The sequence below is a fragment of the Drosophila guanche genome, unplaced genomic scaffold, assembly GCF_900245975.1.
Source record: "Drosophila guanche unplaced genomic scaffold, DGUA_6, whole genome shotgun sequence".
Taxonomy (NCBI): Eukaryota; Metazoa; Arthropoda; class Insecta; order Diptera; family Drosophilidae; genus Drosophila; species Drosophila guanche.
The window spans coordinates 2,882,381-2,906,976 of NW_022995750.1; the positions used below are offsets into that span (position 1 = coordinate 2,882,381).

Sequence of the window (24,596 nt, forward strand, 5' to 3'; positions counted from 1 at the left end):
CCTATATTTTACAAGTTTGTAATTGAATTTTTTATTAAAATCACCCCTGATGGAACCAGGGGAGCTTTGTCTTCAGTATGTAAATGTATGTAAATTATTTAAAGAGAGACATGTATATTAACTGAAAACATTGAACAATTTGAAAAACAGCGCGCATTGGGAAGTTCTTCTATCTTTACATAATAATTGAGTCTAGAAATTGGCTTATACATTGGAATTACTCCTATCCTTTGGTAAGGAACACCGGATAATGATGAAAAAATCATCATTATCATCTAACTGATCACCGGTTTCTTTGATTTGATTTCGTTCTTTTTATTTGTATATACTCTCTCAATTTTATTGGTCAAGTCAACTTTTAACCAATTAGAAAATTCGAAAAGATAAAGTTCGTTTCAAATATACCAAAAATAATATACGTTCACACTTACAAATAACGTAATCGTAAATAATTTTCCTCGACTTTGATCTTCTGTTTGATATTACTAGCTAGTTAGGAATCTCCGCGCTAAAACTATAATTTTATACAATTAATCATTCAATTCTCCACAAGGTTGGCTAATTTTCAGTACTTATCTTTATTAGATTGTTTGCAAAATAAGGTTAAAGCTTAAAAGGCTCGTTTCCAGGACTTGCTGATATGGGGCTGCCAGATGGCTGGAATACGATACAAATAATTTGTATCGATGTTTAAACAAATTTACCAGGTTGAGTAAAAGTTTAATTATTTAAAATGTCTTAATTCTCGCCACTTTTGGCTGCTTCTGCTGAGAAATGGAAACAAATTGAACTGGGCACTGCGACGGCCCTGCAAACATATGTTTTCTCTCCCATTTCCAATCAAAATTTCCATAAAGCGGGAAGCCACCCCGCAATCCACCGGATTTTCACGACAGAGAGACGGAGAACTTCCAAGCCCTGCGTCAACTCCAACGCCGACGCGCTGGGGTGCTTCAACAACGTTCATGCTGGGGACTCATTCGTGTTCGTACCGTCGTCGAGTGACCAACGTTTTTTCGGTGAAAAAAAACCCCTCAACAGAAATCCCAAGAATAACCAAAGGAAAAGCATAGCAGGCAGCAGCAGCAGAGTCCACAAGCAGCAGCAGTGCAAAACTCAATTCAAATTGAAAAAGTGTGTTTTCTTGTGAACCTCTAATATATGTTGTTGTTGTTGTATGCCCAGTAGACCCCCTTCAAGACGCTGGGTAAAGTAAACCACAAAAAGTCTCGCTCCAGTGGCCATATCCGAGGAAAAGAAAAACCAAGAGATTATCGCAAAATTGCAGTCGAAATGCGAGGCGGCAAATGAAAGTATTGCATACCACAGGGCTGTCATGAAAAATAGATATCGATTTGCCAGAGCATAAAAATAAAAGCAATACAACGAACGAACGAACGAGTTAGCGGTGGGGTAGGGTAGGGGAGGGTGTCGAGTCTATGGGATTTTTATAGGATATAAAAATGTTTTTCCACATTGGCTATAATCCTTTAATTTGCTAATTACTAGGATATTCAGTGGGCTTCTATCAAAATTTTCGAAGAAATTCTGCGCCTGGGGTGTGTGTGTGCGTGTTTGTGCATGAGATCATCAGTGGAACGGTAAAAAATACAGAAGTACCGTTGGCTGGCGCCTGCTGGTATGCAATGCCTTTCCTCACTTCCTTTTTCTACTTTTTTTAAAAAACAGGCAAAATCTCATACACTTTTCGGCCTATGACAATAATACAAACGCACTTTCTTCGCTACGCATTATCCAGGTGCGTGTGCGTATAGAGAGTGAGAGAGACAGTGAGAGAGTAAGAGAGGTATAGACATAGAGAGAGAGAGAGAGAGATATACATATAGAGAGATAGAGTGGAAACGGAAGCGAACTGAAAGCGCGTGTGATTCCCTGTGTGTGTCCCTGGTTGTTGCTCCCAAAAGGAAAACACAAAAAAAAAGCAATAAAATAAGTAAACTTAAATTTTAAGAAGGAAGAATATACATAAGCCTACGTGCGCGTGTTGAATTTAATTTGTATTTTCTGGTACAACATCAAAAGCATTTCCCTATGATTGGCTCATTCTGGAATCTGTGCAGAGCGTGCCCATCAATGCCGGTCGACAAGGTGAGTAGTATTCCCCATATACCCCTACCTAACCCCCAGTCCTATCTTTTTTATAATCTATTGAAAGCCATATTTGTCTGACTGTTTTTAAGGGTCTCGTTTCGTTTCGTTCTGCTAGCCTCTTAGCCCACTTTAGAGGCTGCGAACATTTGCATTTATATTGTCACAGCCCTTTCCTTTTGATTTATCGTCGACAGTTGTGTCTGTCTTTTGTTGGAGAGTGTACGTTTGTAATGGATTTTTATTGCAATCTTGCAGGCGACAAGTGAATGGGAATGGGGATGTTTGTGGGTGAGGGATGGCGGATGCAGTGCCTCGGAAATGGGGTGACTCGAAGCCGGGCTCGACTGAGTTATGACTCGACTAAAAAGAATTGTGGGATTAGGGTGCATTTTTGATTTCGGTCGAAAAATATATGAATATTTTATACCACGTTTTGTGGGAAGGGGTTTTTTTGTGTGAGGTTACAAATATATTTTCCAGAGCATTAGTGAAATTAATCGTAAATAATGACTTTCATAATTCAACAAAATGATTGTCGGTGTTTCTAATTAAATTCTAAAGCGTCGCATAAAGTGATTAATTATTTTTGCTGCATCGAAGATTCGTAGAAATGGACTTTTAATCTCCTTACACCTCTTCTATTTTCCCATTTTGTTCCATCATCCATCTCTTTTGATTTCCCTTTGGTCACATTTCTAGCAGTTCTTTCATAACTTTGATCAATATCACCTTACAATCCTTGGAGTGTCATTACATTCAGCCCCAAAGCCAAAGCCAGAGAGTCATGCAACATTATTTGTACTTACTTTTGCAGCCACAACTCAACTCCAAACCAAAAAGTAGACCAAAAAGAATATATACATAGGTGTATGTTTAGTTGTGCGACTATGAAGACATAAAGTAAATAACAAAAATATTCTCTGGCTTGAAAATAAATTAACTGACATTACGGCCGACACCGAGCGCGTCAGCAAAACGCGAAGTAAGCCGAGAAACACGGGCCAACAGAAGACCCAAGGCAAAGAAAAATGGCCAAAAAGGCAGGCAGAGGAGCCCACCAGAAAATCAATAGCATATGGCTTGTGGCACAGACAGCGGTGCCCACACGGTGGCCGGGGGCACGGGTACCTAGCCAGCTGTGGCCGGCCGGGGTGCCACGGTGCCCTGGTCTATAGGGAGCCACCGGCAGCAGGCCCGAGACACCGACACCGACACCGAAATGAATGTCGCCACTCACTGGAACACTCACTCAATGGAATGGCATGGACAGACACTCACTCTCTTTGGAAGAAGGTTCCACTAAGGCCATTCCAATGGCTGTGCAGAACAGCTGATTCATCAACATGTCAGAGGAAAGGGGGACTCCATAGATAAAAGACGGGGAGCCAAATGCAATTCGCTGGCTAATTTCAAGTAAAAACTTTACACAAATTGTATTGCGCGCATGTGCAACGGAGAGAGAGCGACAGTGAGAGAGTGAAAGGCAGGGAGAAACGAAAGCAGAAATTAGGGGAAAGAGAGGTGGAGAATGAGAGTAAGAAACTCTAGAAAAAGAGAGTAAAATCTCCCAGAGAGCACCTTTTCAGCCGGCGTTTTATTCAAAGTTCTTGCTGCTTTTTGTTTTTTTTTTAGCCGCTTGTTCGACCATATGACGTACAGCAGGGAAGGAAAATCGTCTTGCGGTATTACATCAGCGCCAGGGCAGAAGTCAAAAGTTTTTATTGCAACACCTTGCCACCCAACCACCCTGCCAACCAACCGTCCATCCAGCCAATCACCCACCACCGGACTCCTCCTTTTTTTTTGGGTCGCAGCAACAACAACAAGTGCCGGCTATGTGTCGCCAGCCAGTCGTCAGTCACACGCCTATCGATTCGCCCGCACACATATGTTGGCTCCTTCTGGCTCCTGCAGTCAGCTGGGCGTCGGCCCCAGGACTAGGGTTGTGCTGAACCGGCTTGCTCCTGCATAAGTAGTTTCACTTACTCGTACTTTATGCTGGGTTTATCGCCACTCCTACAGTCCTCCAGTCACAGCCGAAGCCACATCCGCACTTGTTGGAGGTTGCCATGGCAGCATTGTCTGTGGCTGCTGCTGCTTCTGTCTTTTGTTCCTCGTCTTATCTTATGGGAGCAGGAAACTGTGGGGATAAGCAGGAGGATGAGTCGTCCTTTCTGACAGTTTCCACTTTCCACTTTGAATGCTTACCAAATTCATTGCTCTTTCTTTTTTTTAATTTTTTGGACACATTTTTGTACGTGTTGTCATTTTGTGTGGGAGAAGTGTGGGAGAAGTGTTTCTATTAGGTATTTTTATGGTTGCAAATTCGAAAAGGAAATTAGATTTGAAAATAAATAAAGGATGTCAGAATAGAATATAAAAAAATGGAATACAACAGAATAGATTGAAGTGCACTTACGAATTGAAATAAATAGAATAAACTAAAATGGATCGAAGAATTTAAAGAGGGAGCATGGATGGATTGAAGAATAAACAGAAATATAATAGATTGAATCAGGAATCCTTCTTATACCAAATAGTCTCCAAGAATATGGATAAGGTTAAATAAAGTTCCAAATTGCAACAAAAAACTAATCAAACAATTTTCCTATTCAAAGGCGATTGCTTTTTAAGCTTTCCGCTGGAGTTTTGCATTTCCTCAAAGAATTCATAATGAAAAACTTGGCATTTCAATTGTCTCTCCAAAGTGTGCAAGTCCCAGACCAGTCACCCCTTCAATGCATCTAAAGAAGGCAGCATAATCCACACCAAACGGCAAGTTGGGAGGAATATCAAAGGCAAATTGAAAGCTGAATCCTAGAGGATTTGGCAGGAGTAAAAAGTTCATTTTGTGTGCAGCAATCTCCATGGAGCAGACTGTCGGTGGAGCACAAAACTTTTCTAATTACTTGAGGTCATCATTTTCGGTGGTGCGCTTGGTGCGAAATCAAAAATGTAAACTACACTCCTGTAAGGTCACCTCAAAAGTGCAAACATTTGTGAGAGAGTTTAACTTTTGTGCCAGCTAATGGCAAACGTTTTTGCCCTGCACTTTATATAACCTTCTCCTGACAGTTGAAATGCTGAAACACATGTCGCACGAGAGTTTTCCCCCCACTCCATCTCAGTGTTCGCTTTTCCGGCTCTTTCGATTGTATTTTCAGGTTTCCTCCTCCGTCAGTCACTCACTCATTTTGATATTTGCATATTTTCAACGCAAATCAGAGCATCGCATGCGGAGGGCATATAACAATTTTACATTTCCCGGAGGTTTTTGTATATTTTTGTTTTTCCTTTTTTTGTGGCTGTTTACATTTTTCGGAATTTTAGAGCAAATATTTCTATGGCTCTTTAAAAATGTTTCTTTTGTGGGAGGGTATTTTACGTTCAATTGGCTTTTCATTGATCAAATTTGCTTTCATGGGCCATTGATCCTTGACTCTGACTTCCGAACTGAGTATTAGGACATTATTCCTGCTGGGTGTTGACTGGCATATTCCGTGTTAATCAGAAGAATAATTTTCCGTATTGATTTTCTCTATCGACAACCATTAAAAATACTGCGCACGAACGTCGGAACAGGCACGAAATGTCTATCAAGTCGTGCCCCATCAATGTTAGGCGATTATAAAGAGTACAGAGAACACACACATAAAACAGAACTTTTCTCATTAAAGCGCAGGGACAGAGCTGATGCCTCTGAAGCCTGGTGCCTCGTGTTGTATACCTAATGAGTATCTAATGCCAATTATAAGCAATTTGCTAATGATTTCCTTCTTAGCTGATTAATCCTACTAAGAACATCTCTCCTTCCGGAGAAAAAAAAGAATTACCAGAGATTATATTATTTTTGATTAATTTTTAAGGAAAAAAGAAAGCATTAACCGTGTGACTGGTTCCATATGGAACCAGGACACGCCTCAGCCAGGGGATATTACGTCAACTTGGGGGCACAACCCTTCCATCTGGCCGTCTGTACAGTGAGCACTCATCCAATCTTTCCATCTGCCCATCCATCAGCATCCGGCCATGCCCGACATCGTCTAACGTTTTTCAATTTCAATTTTCTGCCTTTGGAACTAATGCAATTATAATAATTTCCTCTTCGCAAGTGAATGGATTACAGGGCCAGTCGCCAGGCCCCCTGCCTGACTGCCAGCCCGCCAGGTGCTTTATGCATTGGGGCTGCCCTCGCTCTGCCGTGACGCAGTCCTCGGGTGCTCGCTCTCCTCTCCCCACAAAAGTGTTTGGGCTCTTGGCTGGCGACCAAGTTGCATGCGGCTGTTGACGTTGATAGTAATTTCATTGGACGGATTTGGGGGATATTCTAGGCGTCAAGGAGAGCTCTAAAAGGAATCTCTAATGGTGATGTTTATGGAAGTGTAATGGCTGCTCCCAGACTGTGTAATATGATATCAGAAATGGAGAAAATCATAAATTAAAATAGCATGAAAATCAGCAATCACTAGGATGCTACATAAATATTTTTTTACAGGTAATGACAAAAGTGTCAATTTCAATAGTTTATGACACTAATGACATTGATTTACTGACTTAATCAGGGTTAATTAAAACAATACAAATGATGGGAAAATAATCCGGATTGACTATGTTTAATAGAGTTTAAAACTGTAATCATTTCGCTGCAATTTAATCGAGTAGTATGAACATTTTTCTATAAAATAATTCCTACAACGAATTCCTGTTCACTTAGCTCTAATTACTTGACTCAAGACCACCCATTAAAGATTAAACTCCCTGAATAAATTCACTTCTAAATCTGCCATAAATTGTTGAATCTCTTCTTTCTACCTTTCTGCAAAAATCTGCATATTTATACGAGTCTTATAATCCAGATGTTCTTTCTTTTTTGAAATCCTTGACAGCAGCCTCACACGCCCACTTGTTCAACCTTTGGGCAACACAAAAAAACACACAAAAAAGTATGCACTCTTTTGCATAAAAAGTTAAATGTTGAACGCTTTCAGCTTTCAGCTTTCCGCTTAGAGTGCTTGGTGACTGCCTCTTGCTGCGCTTTTCTTTTATTTAACATAAAAACCTAAAAATGTGCTGTATATAAGTTTGTGTGTATGTGTGTGGATATCCCATTATATAAACGATATGAGGAAACCGTGTGCGTATGCATTTTTTATGCGTTCAACAGAAGGCACAAAAACGATGGTGGGGCAAAAAACTTTTACTCAACAATACAAAAGCGTAAAATATTTAAGTGGCCATGAAGGGGACAGGGGTTAGATGTGGGGTTCCCGTAGATGTTCTTCCCCTCATTTTGACCTTATTTGCTTATAAGTAATGTGTTAGCTTTCGGGTCTTGGCAAAGTCAAGAGAATCCATTGCCAATTGGCTGCGAATATGGATGTGCAGACTCGCAAAGTATTGGGAATGATGTCAGAACAACCCGAGAGAAGAGTCAACTGGAAGTTGGCTTAACATAAGGAATTTGAGTATAAAAAATGCAAGAGTCAGCTGAACCTAAGGAATGTTGCTGTCATCTCAATAAAAGTTAAGAAATTCCAAAATAAAAGGCAAGTATTTATCCTAGAAAAAGCTACATCTAGTCTGCAGAGAAAATGCTTTGTGAAAATGTCTTCTTGTGTCTGGCAATTTGTCATTCGCTGGCTGGCTATAATTTCATATTATTTACCTCCCAATGCCATGCTGCATTACGATCATTTGCCACAACAATTGTTGTGCCACAGCCTTCAGTCTTGGCTGCAATTTGATATGCAGCTAAAATGAAAATACACTGCACAAATAGGAAAATAAGAAGAAGGGAAATAAGCGCACACAATAGACAATTATTTGCACACAGCCATGCAAGAAGGGAGAAATATATACATATGTACATACTTATATACCTATTCGTATTCCTATTCTGTATGCTGCAGTGCCATTTTATGCTGCATTGTCTTAATGGTATTCAACCATCGTACTCGTTCATCCCATGTTGTTTTCAATTGCCAGCCATCATTGAGGGATAAGCCAACTCTCGCGGTGGAAGGTTATCCGAAGTTCAACTCAGTACGGAGTACTGGTTCTGCTGAAGTTTCCGCTGATTGCGCAATGCACCATCCAATCGTAAATGACAAGAGAAAAACATAATCCCAGAGATTCGACCTCTGTCAAATTCTTTTGACCTTTTATAAAAACTAAGGAGAAGTGCACTGGCGGCAACATTTGTATATTCCATGGACTGCAGATTTGCATAAATATCAATTTTAAAATAGAATATATCCCTAGCCATTGATTGTTATGCTTTAAGTATTTAAGTTTCTATACTTCTTAATATATTTTATGTGTTTTCCATATTATTTAGCTCCTATTTTTAGCGGTTTTAAAGTTTATTACTTATTTCAATATATAAGTTGCCAAAATAAAATTGCATAAGTGCATATATTACTCATTGTCTGCCTTTGTGTTTTATGCTACAATCTTCTTCCTCTAAATCACCGCCAAATAAACGCTTCCGATTGCCCACTTCCTTCATAGACACCACAAAGGCAAAGCCAGGGAAAACAAAGTGTGGATTGCATTGAATATAAGTTTCAGCTATAAGAATTCAGCTTATATGAAAAAGAAACCCATAGAATTAAAGAGAATTCATTGCCGGGAAGTTCATTGACGTAAGACGTGATGTAATTTATGGCTTGGCCAACAAACTCAAACTGTAATTGTCAATTACATTAATCAAATTAGTTCACCCATGCCCCAAATTGAGGCACATTCACATACCAATCTGCCAGAAACGAAACACCTAAAGAACAAAACAAACAAAATCTGCATTTAAGTCATAATTTTTCCGCTTTTTCTTTCCTTTTTTCCTGGTTTTGCTTATGATTTTATGGCGCCAACTTCCGTTTCAAAAGGAGGAACAAAGCCTGAGAATAATCCTAATGCGCTGAAAACTGCGAAAAGTTTTCCTTTCTGTTGGGTTGGAGAAAATCGCATAATGACGACTTTGTTTGGTGGAAATGTAAAAGAATGCGCAGCAGATGACTAAACATTCGGGTGGAAGGAGGATGCTTAAGAGTGGATGAAGTTGACGTCATATTTTGGTTTATTTTTTGGGCATTTGCTTTCCTTTCCTTTTGCTGACGCAAGTTTATGGTGTCCTTATATAAGTGGAGATTTTCCTGGGGAATGCATTTTGATTGCTGCCCCGAGGAATTGTAAATTGCCAGCAGATTCAGCGGCTTGATAAAGATACCACCAAAGGAAGGACCACCCAACAGGAAAGACGCCGCCCAAATAGTAGAGAAAAGCCACCAAAAATAGTAAGAATCCAAGTAAATTTTCAGTGGTCTGAAAACGAATTTGTTGTACACTATTTTTAGTTTTAAACTTGTCAGCAGAAGAGTGTCTTAATACTCTTTTGATGAGCTGTCCAATGCAGTGTCTTCTATTAAAGTCATCGATAGCTACAGACTCCAAAGGCGGCGCTACCAATCGATGTGGAAGCAAAGTGCATTTGGTGGATTTGTAACGACTTAGCAATGCCCTATTTTGTGGGTTAGCTGAAATTTAAGGGAATTAAGAGAGTTATAGAACCTCATGATGAGCTGCCATATGGTTACAGCTTTCACCAAAAAAATTATAAACTCTTTTTAAGGAAACGAAAAGTCCATTGGATGGACTCCAATTTGTGATCTTCCTTCTTCCTGTGAAACTTCTTCCCAATTAAATTCCCATCTGCTGCCCTCAACCTCATGGCAGGGTATTGGGGCACCTTACAAAGTCGTAAACTAATCGCGTGCCATCGATGGCAATGTCGCCTTGTCGACATCGTCGTTATTCACATGAGTGCACTAAGCACAGCAGTTCACAGACACACACACACACACACATATATACTGGTATACACTGAAAGAATCACTCACCCGCACACACAGACACAAGATGCACTCGTGCGGTAATCGCCTCCACAGGAAAACAAAAACACAAAAAACGCTTCGAAGCACGCACAAGCGGCGGAAAATAGTTTTTCCTTTTGCTTCTTTTTATTTTTAAGAGCTGAAAGGCGGGTGCAGGCATGGCATCGAATTTCATTTTAATTGTTTAACATTGAATAACGCTTAGCGGAGCAGAGCAGAGCAGTGCACAGATGATGCAAATGCAGATGCGAATGCAGATACAGATACGCAGATACTCAGTAACTCGTCATTCAAGTTGCTGCTGCTGCTGTCGGCTGCAGACATTTGAAGTTTGTCTCAGGGACAGACAGGAAAATGCAATTAAATATGGCTTCCCCCTCTCAGACTGCATTTTCCTTGAGGCGGCACTGCTATGCACATAAGTTGAGACCCACAAATATGGGGGAGAGGAGAAAAACCAGACTCTCTTCTGTCTGCGGCGGTGGGAGGTGTGAAAAGTTTGCGCCAGCATAAATTGCTGCAGGAAGTGCTGCAATTTTCCAGCTCAAGTGTGTGTGAAAAGTTGCCTTTTGTTTTGTTTTTGTCTAGGGATGGGAATTTGATAATTTAAACGGATTTTAATTCCCACAAAAAGGTTGCAGTTCAACTGCTAGATTGAGAAGAGAAACTGAATGGAAATTGAGACATCAAATGGAAATCCCAAAAATGCACTTAAGAAACTTCTGCAACTTTCCAATTTCATATTCCATGTACCAGAGACTGTGGCCAGCTTCTATGCCTGTGGAACAAAAGGTACGAGTATGTTGCAGGAACATGCCTGGCAGCACATGAATTTATCTGAATTTTCGCAGCAGCTGAGTGAAATGAAATGAAGTCCAGGCGGGGATGCAGCCCCATGGCCTGTGCGGCCATATAAATCAAGCACATTCCCACATCGACAGACATGTCACCGCTAAGCCATCAAATCAAAGCCAAAGCCAAGAGCCACAGTCACTGCCAGGAGCGAGAGCCATACGGTCGAAAGGTACATTTCTAAGGATTAGAATTGAAAAGGACACACAGTCGAAGAGCTGTCGAAGGACCGAGCACCCATTGAAGGGTAGGATACAAGTGAAATAAAAGCGTCTTAAAAGTTTAATGTCCTCCGATTTGCGGTTGCATACAAATGACTTTTCAGCTGTCGTCCCATATGGCAGTCGTCAGTCGTTCCGGTTCCTGTCTGTCTCCCTGTTTTCCCTCCTTCCCCTTTTTAATATGTTTGTGTGGTTTTTCCGACTTTTAGCTGCAAGCAAATATCCCCGAGCATTGCATTTAATGGAAACTTTTCAACGCCTTGTTGCTGTTTAATTTTTTTGGGCTTTTTTCTGGCGGGAGCTTAATTGTGTGTTGACATTAAATTTTGTTGCACAACTCGTTGCAAAGCTGTGGCCCATTGGCCTTAACCAAAGTTTTGTGGCAAAAAAAAACCGCATAAAAGGATGAGCACGAAATACGTGCCAGTATTTGGTAAAGTCTTTGCCACTGCAATCAGTTTTAGTTTATGTTGAGATGAATTTTGAGAGTTTTTAATCAAGTTAAAGTCATATTCTGGGTTTGTTAGTAAAGAATATTTGGAAAGTCGATGATTGCATATCAAGACTGCTGATTTGTACTACAGACTCTTTGAACTCTCTCTTTCTAAACTTATTTCCCCTCATTTCCATATTCCATTTAAAGTTCAAGCAAATGCATTTTCCTCATTTCCATTACATCTTGTACACTATTTTCTGTGTACAAGTTTATTAAAAAACCTCGCAATGGGTATAAATTAATTTCCAACTAATTAAATGTTGTCAGCAGGTTGTTCTGCTCCCATTTCAGAGAGAAACCTAAAAGAAGGCAAAATGCCAGAGAGAGGGCGAGAGAGTCGCAAATGCAAATAAGCAGCATTCTTTAATTTAATGAACGCAACATCCGACCCGGGACCACCTCATTAAGCGCTGACCTCCAAATGGCCATTTGTATGCTGCTCTGGAGCCCCGGTTGCAAGTCAATCTCATCATGGTGGCTGTGTTGGTGCTTTTTTGGGGCCTGTCTCATTTCCATGCAGACACAGGGAGGAGTCAGGCAATTAAATTTAAGCCGGGAGCAGTGGCATGCCTCTGCCTAGGGCCAGGGGCCAATCCTGAGTGAATTAATTGCTGCTGCAGACAAAATGCAAACAAGCAGAGACACAGAGGCTATAAAGTGAGGCCTATCCATCGAGTCTTGGCAGCCAACTACAAGTACCAGCCAGAGCCAGCCCCACCCGGTCCGGCCCAAAGGCGCTGGTTAGTTGAGCAATCGAGCTAAACTAAACCACAGTGGCACAAAGGCACGCACCACATAAAAGAGTGTGTGTGTGTGTGTGGGGCAGTGGCAGTGGCAGACATCCAACCTGCTCGTTCGGTCAGCCACACAGCTGGTCACCATGCCATGGAGGGTTTGCCAGGTGGAAACCATAAAAGAAAGCGCACACGGATAGTCGTACGATACTAAGACCAGGTGGTGTCTCTGCCAGTCAAAATGGTGTCAAATGGCAAAAATGCATCGTAAACTAAATGTAAATGAAAAACTTTACAAACAACTAAACGAGGGCCGCACCGAAAGTTGCACAAACAATGGAAGTTTGTTGAAAAATATACATTTAAGATAAGGGAAATTACTATTTGATAGCTGTGAAAAACTTTAGTGCAACATTTTAAATGAGGCAATATTAAATTTCATGATAGAAGTGAGAGTGCAACAGTGCTCACTGCTTAAGGATTGAATATTACCGGAACGTACATATATGTATATAACAAACTTTCCACACAGTCTTCAAACAAACCTTTTGGTTTGCAAAATTTTCTTTTGCTTCCCCTGGAATGCTTGTTTCTACTTCAAAGAAACCAAACCCCAGCACAAGCACACACACAGACGGTGCGCCATGTATGACCGCAAAACAAGGATCTGGGGGATCTGGGAGGCAATAACTATGCTTCTAAGGTGTCATTTTGCTTGTTTTGGCCCGCATAAAACTTGAAAGGTCCCTTTGGGTAGATTAAACACGCACACGAATACTCTTCAAATACTCACAGACAACCACACACACACACACACATAGGGCCTGCTATAAATATGTGTTCAGTGTGCGTGTGTGGGGCTTATACGGATTATGGTGCAGTGTAAACTGACGCTGGAAAGTATGCTATGAAAAATATTGCACTCATGCTCATATTTTCATACCATATCCCATAAATTTGTCATACACAAGAAAAGCATTCTTTAAGATTGTGGGGGAAGGTAAACAGAATCGTTGACTATTTATATAATAGGAAACACGACAAATTGGTGCATTGATCTAGGGTTTGAACAATTTTAAGTCGACATTATATCAGCTACACTACATAAACTCTTATTAATTGTTAATTTAATTATACGATAGTTATTTTGCAAAAGCAAGTACTGTATAAGTGGCAAAAGCTTCAACCGCCTATAAAAATGCACTTGGATTGAGAGTTTTTCCGCTCTTAAATCATATTAAACTCTTCAGAATTTAAAATTGTAATTAAAATATGTCAACCCTGCTCATTTCCATGTCTCTCTGGCCTGTCTGGCACTCTCTGTGGGATAGTTGAGATGCCACCAGGCTTATCAGCACTTCAACATCACTGAGCAGACACGTAGACCGACTACGGACTGCGTCTGCGGCTAAATGTCTCCCTGCAGTGGGATTGTCTCCTTTTTCTAGCATAAAAGTTGGAAAATGTTAAGTAAAATGTTTTCCCCACACAATTTAAACGAATGGCATAAATGTAGTTTCCGGCACATACATTTTTAATAGACCTACCAAAAGTAAAACCATATTTAAATATTTATGCCAGAGTGCAACCGCAATCAATTGGTGCCACCACGAAACATAAATCAGAGTGCGAAATATATGTATAATGTTATTTTTCTTCTGCTGTCACACCCCTCCATACACATAATAAATTCTTGAAGCTGCAGAAGAGATACGAGTACATTGGATGGCCAATAAATATAGTACCTAACAATGTGTGTGAGCCAGGTGTGGGAGCCAGACACGTGGCTCACTCGAGTACCCATCCAATACCTCAGCCAAAGACCTCCATCGAATAGCGTATAAGCCATTAGCATCATGCTCGATGGCGACGCCCCTGACATCAACTGCCAATTCATATGACAAACGATCCTCATAGTAGGCCTCACCTCTTGATAGACCTCTCCATAGACCGGCATGGTAGCACTCCTTCAGTCGAGGCTCGATTAAAGTGAGCTACCGGAACACGACAAACGACTAAATTATGCATGAAGTGCGTGCCGGGAGGAATATGGTATTAGGAGTGGTTGCGCCACTCTAACACCCTCTTTTAAAGATGGTTTAACCCGTTCCAAATAATCCTTATTTATTACCCAAGGAATTGATTTGTAATGAAGTTTTTAATTACTTGGTTTTACTATGGGGAGTTGAAGCGTTTGTCGATAACTGGAGTGTTTGCGTCTAGACGGAAGAAGAGGTTTTGGCAGCAATTGGGTTAATTGGTCAAGAGGTGATTGATTGAAGAACAAGAAATAATTAATGGGAAGTTTCTAATAGAGAGAGAGAGAGAGAGTGAGTGTTTCCATAATAAAACGACAATGTCTAAAGTTATGGTTAATTGGGTGCCGTAGGAGGTGGGTTATTATTTATTATTTAAGCCGTGAATTAAGGGACTTTTAATCATACAATTTAATACTCTAGCCTTGATAAGAAGTCCGCACTTGAAATAAGTGCGACTAAGAAAATAAACACTTGAATGCAATATTTACTTAAGCAAACATCTTTCACTGAGTCAGAATTGCCAACAAATCCTATGATTGCTAGAAATCTCTTTAAAAAATAAAATAAATAAATATTCAACACCAATAAAAACCTTGACAACCTCTTTAGATGATCAATCATTTAATGTGAGGATTTTTTTGGTACATTTAAAAGCTAACATGACCTTTGTTGATGGCTTCCAATTAGCTAAGCTTTTGCTATCTGTTTAAAAATTAAAATTAGAGAGAAAAAAGGAAACCAAATAGTAAATGAGTAATGTACTTTAGCTTTTGACATTGCGTGTTGAGAGCCAATTATTTTGCGCTCCCCAAAACACACAAAAAGTGGAACAGGAAACGACGAAGGAGACAACGAAAGTTAAGCTCACTGTAGATATACATTTCTTTGAAATTAAAAGGGTAAGAAACTCCACTCCAAGTGGAGGCATAATTAAATCGACTGCTGTCCTGACTGCTTCACTAGAATGTCCTGAAAATGTCTCACAGTCGCTTGCCTTGAAGGGCTTTCCGTGGAGTTTTCAACCCAATTTACAGCTAACATGCAAGTGTCTTAACGTCCTTTGGCTAAGAATCGATACGCGGTTGGCGTAGCCATAAAAACATTGGCTCTATGTACCAGTAATTGTTGTTGGTGCTAGTGGAAAAATTGGCTATTAATATGGATTTTCCTTTGTACTGGCAGTTGTCGCAATTATCAAATGGCTGCAGTTGCAATGGATAGAAAGTGGGAGGACATTTGGACTGTTTGCTGCATTGAAATGCGACACAAACCGCAGTTTGGCCGAGCGCCCGAAACCAGTTTGACTAACTGGCCAATTGGTTCGGTTCTGGCCGGAAGGGTTTGGGGTTCTCTCGGTTCTGACCACGGCAAATGAAAATTTTTCCATGTCAGGCATATGTGACTGTGGTGTGGCTTTTGGTTTCCATTGTTTGGTTGTCATGCCTGTGCTGGTCTTGTAATTATTTGTATGAATAGAGAAACCTCCATTAATGGCGGTGTATGCGGTATCGTGATGAATGATATAAAGAGAAGGAAACAGTCGACAGGATGTAGATAGTAAGTTTTGCGCAGATGTCATTAAAGCGCTGGGATTGAAATTATGTAAAGTAAAAGAACATTAAAATGGGTTTAGTTTTTAGTAATAGACGCTGCAGCAAAAAAAATTGCTTAAATCCTGCTTTTAAATGTTAAAATCGACCATTGTCACTGGCAAGGACACTCTTTAATAAAAATACGTGTATAAAACACACCATTTAAGGCCTGATTTAATCTGGTATATCCATTTCTTTTCTTTCCAGCAGCTCCACTCGGAGTATCGGAGCACTTATCGTTGGCATGAATTTACGGGCAATTCGCGGCCAGAGGTTGTGCGACGGGCGCCAGCCCCAAATCAAAGTCAATTTGATGGTGTGTATATTGAAAGAGATTTCTCTTGGAGCACATGTCACACAGTCTTGTTTATGGATCTCTTGCTTATTGGCTTTCCTTGGATTTTTCTGCCATTGCAGGTCCGACAAATGAGCCGTCAATGCCGCGTCGGAAAAAATGTCCAGAATTAGCATATAAATCGCACGAGTTTATTATAGGTTCGGAATATACAGATGCACGACGAGATCCCAGTGCACATCGTCTGGCGAGGGTAAGTGTCTCATCCCTTAATCCATATTTCACTCGACTCGCAGAGCCTCCACTTCACCTTGCCATGACCTTTTTCATACGGAAAATGCGCCAGGTGCAAGATATATTTATACTCAGAGAGGCACACTAAGAGACAGAGGATGACTCGTTGGGCTTGCAATCCAGGCAGAGATTATGTATGAGGAGTGGATTGGCAGGGAAAATCTTTGGGAATCGTTCATATTTATTATGTGGAGAAATTCGAATAAAATAAGGTTGTCAATACGGAAGAAGAAAATCGAAGGTATTTCCAGGCATAAGATAGAGGAGAAAGCCAAATATTCAACTTTTTCCATTTATTATTCCAGTTCCAGCTCCAGTTATATTGTCACAATTCTCTTTATTAGTATTAACAACCTAACCTTATGGGATCCCAGATATTTCCTCACGCTTAATTTTCCTAATGCAATCACGTAATATTCTTTTAAATTCAAATCCTAATGGGAATACCCGTAGACGAAGCTCAGGATGTCTGCACATAAAATGCAAAAAATATTGTGCATTTCGCTGTGCCCATGAACGAGTTAGAACAAAATTCTAAGAGAAGGACTGCCACATATGTACATACGGGTGTATAATGGTATTTTCATTTTATGGCCCACATACACACTTAATGCTCTTTTGACATTTGAAGAGGTCCATGAGCGAAATAGAAAAGTGCATGAAAAAGACCAATACAGAGTAGTTTATTTGTTATACTCTATAAGCTGGTTGGTTCGCAATACCATTTGATGTGCCGTCATTAAAAAACACTTGTGAAACGCAATTCAATTCAATTATCCGTGATATTTTGTTCATTTTCATTTTAATTAGCTATTAAAGAGCATTCTCTAGTCATACGTTTGTTTTTTTAATGTTGGAGTTCCGTATACTGGCATTTGTTTTTGCATTTGAATGGGGGTTGCCTTTACGCCAGGATTAGCATTAGGGTTAATTCGTTTAAGTCGTGGTGTGGTGCTCGCAAAAGTGCCATAAAAAGCACACACACCTACACACACAAAAACGGTACAAAAAATCTCATATAAGATGTGGTGGAGGGAGTCCTTTCCTGCTTCTCTGTAGACTAATTAATAATGAGGCAAACAGCGAGAGGCACATGCTGCAAGGACATTCGAAATAGCTGTAGCCAAGCATATGGTCTGTGTGCTTTTGTCATGCACACCCTGACAATACATAATTAATTGAGTTTCACCTGATGACGCACGTCAACAGGGCGCATTCGTAATATTAATGACCAACTAATTAACTATACATCGTACTATATAGTTTATATACATATATATTTATGTGTGTGTGTACGTTGTATGTGTTTTTGCAGTCGGAGGAGCGGGGCGCGACACCTTCGCGTCGCAGCAAATCGGAGGGACCACCCGTTGTGCCCAATGGACGTGCCTATCCCGCTGCAACGGAGATCGATGGAGCCACAAGAAAACAGGTACACAATTGTCAAATGGATTGGATTCCCATCCATTATCAGAATATCTGACTGTTAGTTATACTTGGGTTGAGTTTTGAATGAGATGCATGTCGGTATCAGTTTGCAGACATCATTTTTGAATCTCATTAGAAGAAGACTTCTATCGGAAATACATCTGCTGGGACAATGCCCATCACTTTGTGTGCCACTTCTTTCGTGGCGCCACATAAAGAACCCTCACAAAAAAAACATTTGAAAAAGCGAGAAAAAACTGTATTTTATTTCCGATCAGTGAGGGATGCGCTTCGGACCATTGAAACGGGACCTGCGACTGGGACTGCAACAATTTCTATTAGTCCTGTCGCCTGTCCTGTCTATCAGCCTGAATATCTGTCTATAACTTTTCTGGGCCCTTTTATTGGCCATTTTCCATGTGCTGAACATGTTGTTGAACATTCTGTAACTCGTCTCGCCATTTGCTGCAATGGGTAACATTTTTATGTACTTTCATTCAGTGTGTAGATGTGCCATTGAGTTGTCAGACAGTAAGTCCGTCTGTCAGTTAGTCAGCCATGTACTCGACCTGAATGTACAATTTTAATCTGTAAAACTCTTCAACATTTGCATAAGTTGTGTATCGATTTATTTTTTGTTGCAACCATTCAGGCACTTCCTATTTGTGCATACTTGATATCTTTTCAATACTTGTATCGCTTTGTGGAAGTTCTGTATCTGATTTGTGTAGTGCATGTCGATATCTGAATCTAAAAATTGATTGGAGGGTGTGAATATATTGTAATTTTTATTTTGATATAAACGTAAATATATCCACATTAATCAATAATTTTTTACCGAATATTAAACAATCAATTAGTGATAAATATTCAAAATTTACAATTTATACTTGTATTGTGTGTATTTCTTCTCTTTCTCTTTCTCGTTCTCGTTTTCCATTTCTCCATGACTATCCCATGACTAACACACGGTCTCGTCTCCATATTCTCTATGTTACATGTGTGCTCTGATCATCGTCTATATAATAATGAAAATATTTACGTAAACTATAATATTTATATTACTGATTCTCACACTCAATGCGAAAATGCAATGCTCTTTCTTTTCTCTTTCTTGTCTCTCCTTTAATTTGTCAACCCCTTTTGCGTTATGTGTTATTTCTGCTCTTATATTTCGCAGGCGGGTGAGTCAAATGGCCTATTTCGAAAGACCATCTCAAAACTGAGCACAGAGTACCGCCTGCAATTCGTTTGGCCGAATGTCCGGCGGATTAAGGGCGGCGGCGAGGCGACGTCTAAGGCCGCGGCCGGCGATTACCCTCGAAAGAGTATCTCATTGGGCGCCCTGCGATCCAGTCAGAGCCACAGTCACACTCAGAGCCAGAATCAGAGTCTAAACCAGACCCAGACACACGGCCACAGTCAAACCCATCATTCAGTGATGGGTGCAGGTCTACCAACGGTGCATAAAAAACGTACAACAAATCAGAAAGAAGGTGCGACAACAAATTGTCGTCGCTAAGCATTTATTTAAAATATTAAATACCAAAAAAAAAAAAAAAAAAAATTAATCTGATAAAGATTACATTTTCTATTAGCGCATAGTTTCTTTCAAATAATACTCTACTTGTAATACTAAAAACAATCAAAGAAAAAAAAAGAATGAGCGTACTACTAAAATGAATTTCCATTTGATTTCTAGTCATTTTCTTTACGTAACCAACTAATTCACGAAACAAAACTAACTTTTGTTACTAACCTTTATGTGTGTGGAAAACGAAAATGTTTATTTTTCAAGATGATTTTGAACTGAAAATTTTGTGCAGTGGCAGCAGCATTGATCAAAAAACAAACAAAAAATCGAATAGAAATCTTTGTTGAATAGTGTTGGTAAATGTAGCTAAAACTTTTCTCTACCTCTCAGCACTGCCACAAAAAATACAATTTATTGAAAAAATGCGAATCAAATCAAGTTTTTTATGTACACGTCGTAAATTTATGCTTTATCATATATATATCTCTTTATATATATATATACATATATATGTATACAGTGCTCTCAGCCTTAAGATAGAGACTCGTATTATTCCTAGTATAACTTATTGATATTTTTTTTTTTTATGATTTCTGTATATACAAGCCAATATTTTGTTGAACGCTTTTATGGACTAATGTTTACTTTTCATTTCAAGCAGTTAGCAAAATACTTTTACTGTCTTTCAAATCTATTTCATATAGAACGAAATTATGCTAAATTCCTTAACAAAGAAAAAGAGAAAAACCGAAAACTAAACATACATATAAACCAAAGTTAAAAACACATTCAAGAATATCTTTTTAGCCAAAAGCTGACGTAAGTGTTGAACTAAATTTAATTTATATTAGTGCTAACGAAACCAAAAAAAAAAAAAAAAAAAAAACACACACATAAATTTTCTATTCATGCTAAGCGTTAAATTGCCTTGAATGAGAACCCAAATGAACTCGAATACGAGTACGTGCTTCAACTATAATGACTTATGAATGTCAATGGATGTCAATGCAATTTAAACGTGATGAATGGATCAATTGATGAACTAGCGAAAGTGTAGTCGGAGCATGTTGTGGCCGCAGAGGTTGTGTGATACCTTTTATAAGTATTTTCAGTTCAGTTCGAGGAATAGGAGTTGTTGGCCTTAGTTACGTTGCATGTGTGAAACGGAATTACTAGAGTATCATACAACAAATAACCATCCAATCCATCAGTCAGTCATGACATATACATATGTATATCGTATACACATTGTACACATTTCATTCTGTTAGGGAATTGGCAGGGGGCTTTAACATGAATATTCTCAAAAAAATAAAATTTACAGTGCAAGCGCATAGGTAAGGCGAAACGGAAACGGAAACAGAAATACCATTATCCCCCTACTCTATATATCTGCTAAATCTTTAAGTGCATCTGCATCTCAGTGAATATTATTGGCTTCAAAATGCAACAAATGTTCTGCTTATGGTCTTGCGACGCCTTGAGCTTACAGCGAAACGAGCTTCAAATAGTGTACAAAAAATTGGATGTAGTGCTTACAGATACTAAAAAAATATTACTAATAAGGTGCATTCAACTCGAATTTATACATTAAATGTAACACAAAAAAAATTGGTTTGAATTTCGTTCTATATTCTAAAAACAAAAAAAGCAAACCCAAAATTGAAGGATAACCCATGCCAAACACGCTTCAACCAAGTCATTTTCGACATATAATTTTAATTTGTTTTGTTTCAATGCCAACCCAAACAAAAGACACAAACTTGACATTTATTTTTAGTTTTTTTTCTTTTTGCATTTCCCAATAAACACCCGAAGAGTAAAAGCCACCCACCAAACCACTGAACCACTAAACCACTAACCCACCAAGGCGCTGCTTCCGGCTCATTTATTTGCTGTACAATTAATAAATGATCACCCTAATACTTTGTTCGATTGAGTTCCAAAAACTTAGACACATTGCAAAAGAAGATGAAGAAAAAAATAAAAACTAACATTTACAAAAGCTCCTTTATTTCCACCTTTAGTTATCCTATAAATATACTTATATATATTTTCGATTATCTTAATGTACATGCAGGATGAATCTGTATAAAGCTTTCGATCGTGTGTGGATTGCAGCATTAAATTTCATATCTATGTGCTTTCAGCTACTCTTCATGAGTTGGAGCCGTTGGTTAGCGATACGGATGATAGAAAAACACACGAGAAGTATGTACACGTTTGCTTAACCTCACTTTAGATAAACCCAATCGACAGTCAGAACTTCTGCTATTCTCATTCGATGATGTCCTCTTCATGTAGACCCGAAACCCGAAATCAGCAGCATCACATCTCAATCTCCCACTCATCCACATGCATGTTGCAAAGTGTTGCATGTCAACAGCCATCGAGATGCACAGTCGTTCCCTTCTTTTCTTAAAGATTGCATTCTTTTTCTCTAAGCTAATGATCCTTTGCTTTTGTTTTTGATTTTATCAGACAAGTGACCATCGTGGAGCGCAAGTCACGACCTTTCTCGCAGGCCATCGATCACGAGCGTCTGAATCATTTTATTACGAAAAAGGAGAACTTTGGTTTTGCCGATGCAGCTTTCAAGGATGAGGTGGACAATAAGCATGGACATTCAGCCGATGCCGGCCAAGTGGTGGTCATGAATGGTACCGATCCTCCGCACTCTAAACCGAATTTGGATTTGTGGTTCAAGGATATGGTTGAGCTACGCAAAAAGGCAGGGGAATATAAGGTAGGAAGGAGTATTAATATAAATTCCCCAATATATTCCTTTAATTTTTCTTCAAACATTTTGCTTTGTAGAGCCGTGGTTGGGGCAGGGAAATTGATCCGGAATTGTACAAGAAGCAAAAGGATCTATGGGATCAGGTTTCAAGGCGCAGCTCACTTTCAGCATTATCTTTAGCTTCGACTGTACATAGGTAATACTTAATAATATAATTTAAAATGAACCTAATAAGAACATACATTTGAAATCCCTCATCAAAGACCCATTACAAAGGAGGAGAAGGATCAGGAAAATAATAAGAAATCAGCACCATTGCCGAAGACACCACTTAAGCCCCGAGTTCCTGGTCAAGCCTATTTGGTTGATAATAAAGATGAGATTTCAGCACTGCCAGCGCGTTTTAGTAATATACGCCATCATTTAGAACGCACCACGGGTCCGGGTTGGTCTATCCCATAGATTTTCATATTTAATCCACTAATGTTTGAATCTTTTCAGATGTGGAAGAGGGCGCCTTGCTGCCTTCGCCGACCCGTGAGAAATTAATGCCAGCCATAACCAAGAGGGAATCGGAATCGCAGAGAGGTAGCCCCAAGAAGACGGCTCTCTCCAGGCATGGATCACCTCAGAAGGGCAGTCCCCAAAAGGGCAGTCCTAAAAAGGTTCTGAAATGTGAGTAGCCCTCTTCATTTGCTCTGCCGTCATTTATACTCTCGAATTCAGAAGAAGTTATATACACATCCAATACCGAAAAAAATTAACCATAGCTGAAAAAGACAAAATTACTTTCTAAGCAACATAATGACACAAGTACACAAAAAATACACACATCCATATGAGCAACATAGAAGCTGTCACAGAACAATTGTACACACGCTCCAAACAATAAGTATACGCCCCCTTATCCTGATTTCCGTTTTTGCTCATTTCATAGTTTGCTCAAATGCTTCAATCATTTGATTTGCATATAAATTTTCCATTCCACTCTTTGCGAAGGATTCGATTTGTTTCACATCCTTTTCGAGTGTGCACCGAAGACTACTTGTTGGGCTATGAGATTTTTTGCACAAAACTTGTATGTAGTTTCCTTCCTTTAAGTATTTATATTTCCATTTACTTTGAGATCTTGTGTTCTGAGAAAATACTTTCCAATGATGTTATACATTTAAGAGACATTTTTGTAGAGAACATTTTAAGTGATGGAGTTTTTCCTATGTTTTTTAATTTTAAGTTAAGGCTACTTCGATCGATATGTGGCCACATGTTCATATCGCTTGTATATTTTGTATATATTGCTTTATTGTTGTTTTTGGTAACAAGATATCTGAAGATAGCGGAACAATAAGCTGTTTTATTTAATTTAAATGTGAGCTGTGTTAAAAATTTTCAATTATGACTCAGATACTTAACAGGAATTAATTGAAATTTTAGCTAGTCAGCTAAACTGATATATTCTGTTTATTAAACTGTGCATAATGATTTCTATAATGAGACTAAGACTGTTAGGCTTAGCTAAGGCATATATATATATATATATATACATGGTGGCTTTATTTTTGAAATAATTTGAATGAATATTTTGAATATGAAGTTAAAAGATATTAAAAGAATATAACACAGGTCGCCAGAATTCGTTTTAGAACTTTAATACGCACTAGACATTTGACTTTCTGCCAGATTGAACCATCAAATAACTATTTATTTGTAGTACAATTCAATAACACCACATTATCTTGTACAATAATTCACACCACCACAAAACTTCATCAGTAGAGAAAAAGGCAACATTAACAATAAGAAATTCTACTAAAAATTGAGAATTTTTGAAATTAAAACATACCAAACCGTACTTTTATCATCAATCAAACCGCCACCACCACCAACCATACAACAAAAATCGTTCAAAAATACAACAAAAATTAACGAAATGAAATTAAAAAAAAAACAACAAAAAATCAAAAACGAAACCATCCTCATCTGTTCGGTGTTGCCATGTTGGGAATGTGTGTGCTGTATGTGCAGCGCGGTCCCAATCAGTGGGTCCGGGCGTTGCTGAGAATGAATCCCCGAAGCGCCAGATACGGTCGGCCTCACAGGCCCCTCCGGCGAGCCGCAAAAAGACACCAACTTCAGCTACGACAGCGGCCGGAAGCGAGCGTAAGACACGCCCATGTAAGTAGTCCAAAAATAGAGCAGCACTACCGAGACCGACATTCCCTATTTCCCCCCTAAAAAACGACGTAACGAGGCCTTCAATGCCTTTATTTTCAGTTTGGAACTTACTTTAGACCTAGTTTGCATAAAGTCATGTGTTGATTCTATGTTTCTTTCGTTGGTTTTTGCATTCATTTAATTTTGATTTGC

At 39.2% G+C, this 24,596-nt stretch overlaps 1 protein-coding gene across 12 annotated transcripts in view; it reads left to right on the forward strand.

Annotated features, from left to right (window-relative positions):
- The first annotated feature begins 974 nt into the window (after positions 1–974).
- The window catches only part of LOC117586613 (serine/arginine repetitive matrix protein 1), a 30,033-nt gene continuing 6,411 nt past the window's right edge, over positions 975–24,596 (forward strand). For 2 of the 12 annotated variants that reach the window (XM_034276812.1, XM_034276806.1), the window contains exons 1-12: positions 975–1,134; positions 1,690–2,109; positions 16,146–16,254; positions 16,356–16,486; positions 17,843–17,959; positions 19,136–19,451; positions 21,640–21,700; positions 21,971–22,235; positions 22,307–22,425; positions 22,493–22,674; positions 22,731–22,904; positions 24,255–24,404. In XM_034276812.1, the coding sequence (XP_034132703.1) occupies positions 2,053–2,109; positions 16,146–16,254; positions 16,356–16,486; positions 17,843–17,959; positions 19,136–19,451; positions 21,640–21,700; positions 21,971–22,235; positions 22,307–22,425; positions 22,493–22,674; positions 22,731–22,904; positions 24,255–24,404 (1,681 nt within the window). In that variant the 5' untranslated portion in view covers positions 975–1,134; positions 1,690–2,052. The remainder of the gene's footprint in view (positions 1,135–1,689; positions 2,110–16,145; positions 16,255–16,355; positions 16,487–17,842; positions 17,960–19,135; positions 19,452–21,639; positions 21,701–21,970; positions 22,236–22,306; positions 22,426–22,492; positions 22,675–22,730; positions 22,905–24,254; positions 24,405–24,596) is intronic. The other 10 variants (XM_034276808.1, XM_034276807.1, XM_034276809.1 and 7 more) reach the window with 10 other exon arrangements.